Source organism: Pocillopora damicornis, chromosome 10, assembly GCF_964200805.1.
Source record: "Pocillopora damicornis chromosome 10, jaPocDami1.2, whole genome shotgun sequence".
Lineage (NCBI taxonomy): Eukaryota > Metazoa > Cnidaria > Anthozoa > Scleractinia > Pocilloporidae > Pocillopora > Pocillopora damicornis.
The window spans coordinates 15448220-15459568 of record NC_142679.1 but is presented as its reverse complement, the minus strand read 5'-3'; the positions used below and the strand labels follow the sequence as shown (position 1 = coordinate 15459568).

At 37.3% G+C, this 11349-nt stretch overlaps 1 protein-coding gene and 1 long non-coding RNA gene across 3 annotated transcripts in view; both read left to right on the top strand.

The window, feature by feature from the left end:
* Positions 1 to 5399, top strand: part of LOC113672164 (3'-5' exoribonuclease HELZ2) — a 28540-nt gene extending 23141 nt beyond the window's left edge. Inside the window, exons 28-36 of one of the 2 annotated variants that reach the window (XR_016180638.1) lie at positions 121 to 206; positions 399 to 542; positions 795 to 962; positions 1232 to 1577; positions 2168 to 2506; positions 2989 to 3240; positions 3515 to 3671; positions 4159 to 4326; positions 4860 to 5399. Coding sequence is in view for 1 of the 2 variants with exons in the window: in XM_089185681.1 (XP_089041807.1) it covers positions 121 to 206; positions 399 to 542; positions 795 to 962; positions 1232 to 1518; positions 2168 to 2506; positions 2989 to 3240; positions 3515 to 3671; positions 4159 to 4326; positions 4860 to 4963 (1705 nt within the window). In the remaining variant the exon portion in view is untranslated. The remainder of the gene's footprint in view (positions 1 to 120; positions 207 to 398; positions 543 to 794; positions 963 to 1231; positions 1578 to 2167; positions 2507 to 2988; positions 3241 to 3514; positions 3672 to 4158; positions 4327 to 4859) is intronic. The other variant, XM_089185681.1, reaches the window with a different exon arrangement.
* A 4244-nt stretch (positions 5400 to 9643) lies between these two features.
* LOC149039104 (uncharacterized) lies at positions 9644 to 10625 on the top strand. The gene is made up of 3 exons (XR_016180333.1): positions 9644 to 9727; positions 9842 to 9873; positions 10492 to 10625. It is a non-coding gene; the product is annotated as an uncharacterized LOC149039104 (long non-coding RNA).
* Positions 10626 to 11349: the final 724 nt, after the last annotated feature.

Sequence of the window (11349 nt, the reverse complement as noted above, 5' to 3'; positions counted from 1 at the left end):
TTGTGTGTCTTAATAGTTTGGCAATTAGTAAATGATGTGTTTGAAAGGCCTAGCACACTTATGTCAGTTGGCTTTGTTTGCTTATATTTCTTTTCCAATTCTTTATCCTTTAATTTCCAGACGAATGATCAATACTGTGAAAGATCTTCCAGAAGCCACTCCGCTTGCTCATGACATTTGTTTGGGAAGGGCAACTAGATTAGATGGTAAGTATTAATTACTATGGTCATTGCATCAGTTTTCACAAGGATGATACTGTGTTAGCGTTAATGAAATAAGTAGCGCTGACACCAATAATCCATACTCTTTGCTTGCGATGGAGTAAAATAAGTAACGTCAAATTTAGTGGACAGTTTTTTTAAATCTTTTGATGATTATTTCTTTTCTTAAATCCATAGTTCTCCATATTCGCTTACCGGATGAAAACCTTTCGATTACTGACCATGTTGAAGGGTGCAGCTTAAAAAGGCTGAACGATCTCCAGGTGCATGCTGTGAAGAAAGCCTTAAGAAACCCCTTCACTCTCATTCAAGGCCCTCCTGGTAAGTCTTATATATAAAAAAAAATGGTGTAAGTGTGGATCGACAAAAAAAGTCAATTGGAAGACCGTAATGCTTTCAATTAAATCGTCGTAATTAGCTTTTCACTAGCCTGTGGGCATGAGGTGTTTATTAATTTTATTAAGCAGCTGTTTTTGTCGTCACCAAAGATCTTATGGTGTGTTTATTGTTTGTTATTTGAAAACGTCCAAATCATAAAAAATTCTTGAACGTGTCAATGTTCTGAATCTTCAGGAACTGGCAAAACTATCACTGGAGTTCACATCGCTTATTGGTTTGCCATGATTAACAGAAAAAGCACCCCATTAAATAGAACGACCCCAACAGATGATATTCCCGACAAAGCTCCTGCTCAGGTCCTTTACTGTGGGCCCTCCAACAAATCTGTGGATGTCGTTGCAGGTGAGGGATAATTTACTCTATATGAAAAGTGTGTGGTCATTGTTTCGGAGCTTTGCATGCAGCAAGCTCACAATAAAGTTTTCTAACCCAACAGAAAATTTCCTACTACTGAATTAGCGTCAACTGTTTGGCTCAGGATTCAACTTTTAACTTTAATAAATCTTGATTATTTTTTATGTTTTCGATTTTTCTTGCGTTGGGCATATTACCAATTTTTTGGTGTTTGTCTGTTTGATTTTTGTTTTTGTTTTGGTAATCCCTATCTGTAGAGTATTTGTTGAGGATCCAAGGCATTAAGATTATTCGAGCCTACGGAAATATGGTTGAGCAAAAAGAATTCCGGATACCAAACCAAGTTAAACCACCCCGGCCATTTGCCAGCCAAGAGGAGTCGAGAGTACCTGAAATCTTGAGAACTGTTGCGTTGCATTACGTGATCAGAGACGAGGAAACCTCACCGTATGCAAGGCGGCTGAGGGACTATGAAAATATTTTCGCTGAAAGGGAGAGGAGAAGAAAGAGAGTAAAGGATGAAATGGTCCAAGAGTATCTCAAGGTTCAAATAATCAAAATAGATAGACGATACTCTATGACCCTTTCGACGCATTCAAAATGGTGCTGTACTGATGTTTAAAATGTTGTTCAAATTATAAACAATTTTGTAAATAGCAGGATACTGACAAACTTCCAACTTAACGGCTCTGGTTCTGACCTTTAGTTCGTTTAATTCCTTTAGTACAGTAGTTTGTTGTATTGTGAAGCTACACAGTCGCTGAGCTGTTTTAGCTTGTATGCATTTCCTATTTGTTTTAGCTCTTTTTATGATTTCAAAGCGGAGAAAAGTGGTAATTTATTTTTATTTAAGCTGGTGCAATGCCCATAACCTGTGTGAAGCGGGGATGAGACATCTAATTTTGAATTTAGACTAGACCTGACTATTCATAAAACGCTTTTCATTCTTTTTCGTTAGATTTTTTTTAATTTTTAAAATGAAAAAGAAAAAACCAAATCAAAACAAACCAAAAAAAACACAACAATTTCAACTGTGACTAACGGACAATTTTACAGCTGATTACATTCTATTTGCTTATTTTTCAGTTGTATTAACTGTGGCATATTATTCTAGCTTGGCATTGTTTTTTAATTGTGCTGTTCATTGATGAAGGAAGTTTAAATCAAATTTTAATACTTTTGTTCAATTTCAGTTGATAAAGACCGCCGAGAAGTGGGCGATTAGAAGCTCGCATAACGGAGAATATGTTCAGATTGTTCTTTGCACGTGTTCCGCTGCTGGAAGCCCGAGAATAAAAGAAGCATGTAACAATGTGTTTCAGTGCATAGTTGACGAGTGTGGCATGTGTCTGGAGCCAGAGACTCTTATTCCAATTGTCTCATCAAAAGCGAAACAGGTGGTACTAATTGGGGATCACAAACAACTTCAACCAATTGTAAAAAACAGAGTGGCAAGGTCGCTTGGCCTGAGTACATCAATGTTCGAGCGATTCTCAGACCATGCATTATTACTTGAAGAGCAGTACAGAATGGTAAATTAAGAGATGTATGTTTTAATTGAATTACAGGCTTCGATTTGTAATGAAACTACAGTTATCCATTCATTTTCTACTGACATAATGGATATCGTTCACCTCAAGGACTGAGAACATCAAAAGTTACGCAATAGTGAATAGGTAGCACAGAAACGCAGAATATCTGACCAAATCTTACTAAAAAAACAAACAAACCAACAAATACTTCCACCCTAACCGTACGGTACCACTTTTTATTCCTTGCATACGTGCTTGTTTTGATGTGTTATATTTTTACTCCGCTGCTGCTTTCAATTTATTTGCTTGCTTATGTTTACTTTTCTTTTGCTTTTGATTGTGTATATATGTGAAACCTCGTTTAGAAGAAAACATCTTGACACATAAATATACACTAACTAAACTTAACTATCATTAACACCGTGTGTTTGATCACCAACTAACTTAACTAAGCACTAACGATGTATTTGTTTTCCTTTTAGCATAGAGATATTTGTGAATTTCCGTCTTTAATGTTTTATGAGGACAAACTTAAAACTTCCTCTTCGGTTGATGATCGTGACAAAGGAGTAAAGAGAACCAAAAAATTTCTTCATTTCTGGCCTTGCCGTAAAGATAAAGATTACGTACCTCTCGTGTTTTGTCACGTGGCTGGTGAGGAGAGGGAACTAGCAGTGACAACAGAACAAGGCAATCAGCGATCAAAGAGTAACCTTCAAGAAAAAGACAAAGTAGTAAGTCTGAACTTTTTATTAATCAATTTTTTTGCTGTCCTTATTCTTGTTTTTCAGTGATCTGCTATTTCAGAGCGCAGGAATATATGTGTTGAGTGCGCGGAAAGTTTTGTGGATATTCTTAACTTTGTACGTTCGATAGGAGATTGAAAGAAGTATATGCTAGATAAGGACACAAAGCAGGGAACTATTGCAAACGTCCAGTTCAGCTCAGTGAACCCAATTTTTTTGTCACGGATGATAATGAATTTCAATAGGAATTTTTTTTCTCCAGGTGGAAGTGGTAAGAAAACTGGTCCATTCCTGTGGTGTGAGAAGGGATCAAATTGTCGTACTGTCCCCCTACCGTGCTCAATGTCATGTCATTCGCGAAGGGCTCGCAGATAGGAAGTTATCTGATGTTCCTGTTATTTCCATTATCAAAAGTCAAGGTAGGAGGTGGCATTTTGTGAAGAGAATCATTTTCTTACTAGGGAGCCACCTTGTGTCATACTGCCCTTCAGTCGATTGTTTTGCTGTTTTAATCAAGAGGAGCTTATAACAACCTACCAATTGGGAAAAAAAAACGAAATAGAGAGAATCATTGGTGTCCTTGTCGGACATATCCAGCATCTCCTACCTTTAACTCTAATTCTGCATCTCAGTGACTTCATTGAAGCCATTCCTAGGTTCTTATACATGATCTTTGTTTTTCTTACGCGCTTTTCGTGCGCTACTCAGTTTTGTGTGTTTTTAGTCTGCTTTTTTTGTTTTTGTTGTTTTTTTCGAGTGTGTAGCTACATAAAAGACTTATGATTATGATCACGAAACGTTTGGTTATCCAATAAATCTGCAATCTTACATCCATTTACCTCACATGGATACTTAACGCTGTAGAACTAAATACTGAGACCCTTTGACACCAAAACTTTGTTTTAGGAAGTGAAAGTGATTTTGTGATCATCTCCTTGGTCCGGTCGTTGCCAGAGGCCCAAATAGATTGCGAACCTGACCGCCGATGGTTGAGAGAAAACCTAGGATTTGTGACAGATGAACACCAGATAAATGTTGCTCTAACGAGAGCAAAACAGGGACTCTGTATTATCGGTAAGATGGGTATGAAATGGTCGATATCCTACTGTGTATCAACTGACCAGTTACTTAAGGTAAAGCGCAAACAATCACTACCTTTCCCTAAATATCAGCATCCAAACCTCTTCATTTTTACGCTGTGCCAATTCTTTTTACCACCCCTCATACCTTTCTGCAATGAAAGCTTCTCTGCGTGCATAAAGTCTGCCATGTTCCCCCACTCGCTGGGTGTGTGAGATTCAAAGGAATGTATTGTTTGACTAATGCTTTAGTTTTTTCAGAATTTTTTTTATGATTGATTTTAAGGTCGCCATATCTACTTAAATCCACAGTGTCTATTAAGAAAAAGTCATTCTGCCTTACCTTTTCATCAGGAAAACAAAGCAAATATTATTTACTGCATTGCTCCTATAAACTCAATCGATTTTTTACCGACAGATGCCATTTCCCTGCATTGACACTGACCTTTCCTAGGTATTTGCCACAGATTGAGTAGTTGTGAAGCATTCGTGTGAGTTTAGGAATTTTCTGTTTCTTTTCATTTGCAGGCAACAAGAATTTGCTCAATGTATGTGAGCTGTGGGGCCACCTAATACACCATTACGAAAATAAGTCTTGCCTTGTTGACGGTGAGGTATGGCCGCGGATTTAAACAGCAACAACGACTTCATCAGCAGGCATCGTTACTTATAAATATTAAAACACACTGGCTCCCTTTTATAGAGGAAAGGCGCATGGATATGTGGATAAGATGGTGCTGATGAGCGGGACAATCATCCGAGAAATCCGTCCGTTCTAGGCAGTGTTTGCATTCTTTTAATTTTCGACAATCATATGCACAATCATATGAAATTAACGTTTGTCCTATTGTACGCAAAAACTGTACCAGACATACCCACACATATATATGTATATATTCATTACTCAGAGTTTCGTTTTTTGTATCGGAATTAATTTTCCCCCTTATCTGATTTTAAAAGTTTGGACCACGTATAACGCCAATGTTCAGTGAAGAAAATTTTTGTTATACAACTGTTTCAGAAAACAATATTAAAAACGGAAAGAAATATTGATCATGAATGTTCAGCTTGGATATAATGTTCAGTGATCATAAAGCCGAAAGCTCAGTTAAGAGCAGAAAAATTGTTCCATTCTTAAGAGATATTAAGAATTTATAATTAACTTTGGATATAGCGCGCGCTGTCATCAATTGAAACAGCGTAGTATCAGAGTACAAAGCACAGAGCTGAGCTAAAGCTGTTGCGCCATCTGCCAAATTGTAATATGTCCGACCATTTCCCGGACTGCTCTTTAGCTTCTTTTCGTTTGTTAACAGTGAAATTTCGGAACAAGGAGCCGGCAAGTAGCAACAGACGAACCAATTCAAATAAAGATTTTTTAAACATGCCAAGCGCCGTAATTTACGTTATTGTAACGCGAGGAGAGACGAAAATCTTCAAAGAGAAAACGAAATGGACAGTCCAGGTTCTGAAGGTTTTCACGCTCAGTTAGATTGCAAGCTTACGGACGGTGATAAAAATCAAACACAGCTAACTCTTGTATAGTAAGTATAGTTTCGTGTTCAAAAGCAAAAGAACAAATCAGGAATTATGAAAAATATAGCTAAACTGGCGTAACTGTTAAAATTCATACTAATTATGACGGTGTCGAATCGACTACGATCATGCTGAGTTCCAACACGGCTAGGTCATCATGGCGATTTCCGGTCATCGCTGTGAAGCAAGCCTCAGAAATTACATCGGCAGCCCTTCGAATGAACAAATAAGAGTTTGCTCTGATATCCTTTCCGATGGGTTAAGTGGAAGGCCATATTAATGTCACAGCGGCAGTGTTTTACGGCGCTGTCATCCCGAGCGAGCAAGCTTCATGTTCCGGTGAATTCGGCTGTCTTTCATTCATAAAACACAAGCCTTGAGCAGTTTATTTTTTCAATTGTCGAGAAAAAAATTTTGCCTGTCTTTATGAGCCACTTTTCGGCCAGATTTCACTGAACATTTCACTTTAAGATTCTGTACAAGAAACTAAGAAAACTTTATGCAGAAGTGTTAATTTCGAGCTGCCGAACTATTTCAGTTTGTGAACTTTAACGGTTTGAATTTTTTGACAGCTCCAGTTTCATTCAACCAACCAGATTATTTGAACCATTCTAACAAGAATTTGGATTGGCCTATTTTAGCGTGCTTTATGAGAGTATAGAGCTCCTGACGACACTGTCGTTCGCTTTGGAAATAAAATCTATTTTGAAATTGAAAGTAATGTGTGGGGAATTTAACGGATTCTCTATTATATTACAATTAGAAAAGTATTACAGTATTTGTAACAAGTATAGTAACATGTATGGGAAATGTAGGGAATAAACTCGTTTTTAATGATGTGCTAATGTGTTTCACATTTTTGAAACATCTCTCAAACAAAAGGCTTTGACTGATTGAACCGGTGCCTTCCAGATTTACTCGTTTGGCGCCAAACCGACCTACGAAGCTCATTGGGAGCGAGGCAATCACATTAGCCAGTCGTCTTCTGTGGTTTATCATTGTACAGACTCATTATATATATTTAGATTTCATGTTTCCCGTGCGTATGTTCAGTTATAGATCACAGGTGACGTCAAAATGTGGTAAGAACACATTTTGTTAACGTCTTCTGTGGTTTATCATTGTACAGACTCATTATATTTAGATTTTAATCTAGTGGAGGTCTGCCTATCCAAACCTTTATCTAAGAAAACACTGCACAGTGTTGTGAAGTTTGTAGGACGATAATGTCTGTGCACAGTCGGTAAAAATTTCAAGTAATCAATGATGACGGTAACTTTTTTTTTTACGAAGAGTGCTGGAAATACTGAGGCATACTGGTGCGCCAAAAGGCTTCTCGGTTCGGTCACATAAAGAATGGTTAAAGTCTTGCATTCTTAACAAACAAACCATGCCTAAAATGTTCGTGAGACGGTATAAACAGAAACATTGAAATTTTAATCCAGATCTTCAATGGGTATGTTTAGGTACAATTTGAAAAACGAATGTGAGGGTTTCCTCAGGTTTCAAATGTTTTCTATAATTTTACTGTAGAAATTATCATTGCCATAATTTTCTGAATACAAATATTTTATCTGAGACGTGGGATTTGAACCTGTTACCTGCTTGTAGCATGCTGGGCTGTGATATCGTTCGATTTGCATTAAATGCTACATTGTTACCCAGCTGTTTGTGACTTCAGAACAAGCACGTTGAATCGCAGTGCAGATTTCAGAATACAGATTTAGAGCGCCAAAAACTAGTGAAGGAGGGGAAACTTGTGTGGCCAGCGCTATTCCGAAGTCTACCCAATATGGGCAGCTGGGATTTTTGAAGACTGGCGAAGAGCCCGATTTCCCAAAGTAGCAACGTTGGAACCAGGCGTTCTCTTTAAACGTTATGAACTGCATAAACTTCAGGCCTTGAAAGTTCCATGAGCTCAAATAGAGTTTATCCAAGAAGTTGCGAAACCGTTAAAGGAAAGATGCTTAACCAGATTGTGTGTGGAAAACGTCGTTTCATTGGAGAAAAGAATGGGAAGTTGGATTTTAATCCTCCCAATGTTTCGGACAAGGGTTGCATTGATATTGCTCTATATAGCACTTTTCATTATTGATTCTGATATTTTGATAGTCCAGCTTTATTTAGGGCTACCTTTATATTCTTTATAAGCTCTCTATCTTTCGACGAGCTCTTGACGGTGCAGAGATTCATGGGTTGGTCTTACTTTATGAATATGCAGATTAAGAAACATTTTACACACGGGTTTGAAATTGTTTCCGAGCCCGTGTGGTTTTCATTGAGTTTCTAGACTCATCCACCTGACAAGAATCAGGCGTTTTGGTTGGGTAACAATGACACGAATAATTAAATGCCGCTCTCTCTAAGAGCGGTCCCTTCGACTTCCCGTCGGAAAAAAGTTTTCTTTTAATTTTTTGCCCATTAAAAGGTTTAGGACGCGCGTTTCAAAAATGGTTTAGTTGTTCTCCATTTCTCTCTTTTTGCGTCGTCACAAGCCAAAAATAATTTTTTAGCTAGACCACCCTTTTTGACAGCGATCGAAAGTGTAAATTTTGCAGACATTGTCTGCGCGCAGCGACTGGAATAATATAGCTCACGGAATTCTATCTTGTATCTTGTTTTGACTGTCTTCAAAACAACGCAGATACTTGAGATTGTTCAATTGCACTCGTGTCAAAGATCCTTTGCATAATTTGGAAAATTAACTAAGATCTTCTCTTGACCGTTCAAACTTCGTTTGTTTATCTTCTACGTTGAGGATCATAGGTTTTCATAACAACTAAATGGAGAATAGATGCCGAGTTGCCCTCAAAACGTTGCGTAAACTTGATCGGTCGTAACGCTTGCGCCCTTGCGTGACTTACAAAGTAAACAAAGGTGATCGGAAGGCTTTTCTCGATAATTTCGTTGAAATATCGGGTCATGAACTGCGAATAAAAGAATAAATTTGGCACTCTGGTCATTACAGACATATCACGCAGACATGTCCTCCCCTGGGGTGGGATGGGTGGAAGAGACACTAATTGTAAAGCGCCTTTGATCATCCATAAAAAATGTTAAAGGGTGCTATATAAGTAAATAAATTAAATTAAAATTAAAAAGATTGCATATCCATCTCCTTTTTATTTAAGGAATTTATGAGTTCACACAAAACAGAGAGAAACTGGTTTTATTTTCTAAATCCTCACAGATGTTGATTTCTCAGACACATGTTAATTTAATAGCAAACCAACCGACATAAAAGTAAGTAGCTTTCGCTTACGAACTCTGTTTCCTCTGTTTGTGCCCATAATGCTTTGTTGGACAAACAGCACTGAATTATTTCCTACAGTCAGTAGAACTGTATCCTGACGACTTCCCTTTTTTCGTTATTGCTTCCTTTGTTCACGTACATTTAAATTTTTTTGATAAGAGATGAGCTGACCAAGAGTGTGACCTCAAGACACCTTAGCTCAATATTTGTCGAACATCTTCTGTAGCAATACACCATGAATATCGTATTTCACCGGATACTTGCTGTATCTCGCGATCTTTCTGGGAAATCAGTTGAATAATTAATACTAAGCATGAGTGTGAAGTGTCTCCGAGAAAAATGGTAGTTGCCTATTTTGCATACGAACGAAAATTAAAGCAAAGTCCCCTGTTTACAAATACTCAAACACATTTGTTTTGTTTCCGTATTTTAAGTCCGTATGAGTCTATGTAATGATATTCTTGTTTAACTCACGCGTGCTTACTCGGTCAGCGGTTCAACAAAGCAAATAACTATTTACCGTGAGGTGTCATTTCCGCTTTTCCTAGAATTGGATTTTAGTGACATATGTCTTTAAAAATTTACGGAGAGGGGAAAATATGCAACTGTAAGAATCTTTTGTCATACTTTAGTGGCATTTCGTAGTGAATCGTCAAGGAATGCGGTTGTTCAGGATCCATTTTGCAGCGCTAATTCAGAGTGTCTTTCCTTTTATTTACAGCGATTGGTCAAGGTATTATCAACGAGTTCTAGGTAAGTTCAGATTAACGGAGAAGGTTGACGTTTCGCAAGAAAATATTTTGAAAGCATATCAACCTTAGACGCTTTGGTTTGATATCGCAGTGGTCTGTTATTACCCCTCCACTACGTAAAAAATATATTTCGAGGCAAAAATCGACTTGTAGAATATGAAATTGACCGCGACCGCTAGATTGTGACCTTTAACGACGTGGCATAACCAGCTTCGTAAAAGAGATAGGACGTTTTGAAATTTCTCTCCTTCGAAGCCTTTCATGCCAATAGATTTTAAATAAACAGTGATAAAAATAAGTCACAACGTCAGTCATTTTCATCTTGCTTTTTAGAGAGCATGAGAATATGTGTGTTCACCTTCATGCTTTTAAAATATGCCTTTGCTTGTGCGAGTGCAATAACATTGAGATCAGTGACCAAAATTTGAGGTCAGCATCATTCTCTCCTCAAAGAACAAATATGGTATCATTTTTTAGCTAATCATTCTTTCAATAATTAGAGTGAAAACTAAGTAGGAAAAACTTAATTAATCAAAACAGAATTAAAACAGGTAAAAAGCGTCTCTATTACCGTAATCCTCATTTTTAAACAATCATATGCATCTTTTTACTTTGCTAGTTATAGATAAATTTGCAAGACGTTTGGGGTGGTGTCCTTGAGGTGCTGCTATGGCGGAGAAGGAGAGGGAGGGGTGAGTTCAATAATCCATTTGTTCGTACATCTGTACCTCAGTTTGTTCGATTTTTTGTTTCCTCGTTACTTCGTTTTATTCTTTGTCTTTTCTTCGTTCTTTCTTGCTTCCCTCCATACCCATTCTTTCATTCTTTCATTCATTAGTTCAGCCTGAAATTTACTTAAATCAGACTTTATTGAAATTTACTGAAGTTAAACCCACTGGCGTTTGGAAGTTAAAGTGTTTTAAAGCAACTGGCTTTGATCGAATTTGCAATAGGTTCTTAAGCTAGTTGCATCAATCATCAATAAATAATTCAGTACTCGTTAACCTTTCTCTTAAATGTTGACAACCCCACTATCAGGTTGACCATGATAACACGGTTTTTCAGCGTCTAATATTGTCAACCACGTTTAACAATGATGGTGACCATGGTTTCTGACCATGCTCACATTTAGCTAGTAACCATGGTTCACAGTCAACCATGTCACACCAAAAGACATTCATTACCAAAATTATCCAACTGTTTAATGTAAAGGCTGATATATTCGAGAAAAGTAAAATTGATTTAAGTAATTCAACAAGTCAGGGTAGGTTTCATCAAAATATATAACAACTCCTCACCATGGAATACCCTGGAAAACCATGTCCAGTGTACTAATGACCCTTATTGTGAAAACTCTTGAGTTAGAAAAAGATCAAATTCTGGGTTCTAAATTTAAGACACTAACATAATTTTCATTGATTTGGAACCCTTGTTTGATCAAATAATTTATTAAGAATTACTCTTTCCTAACTAAACT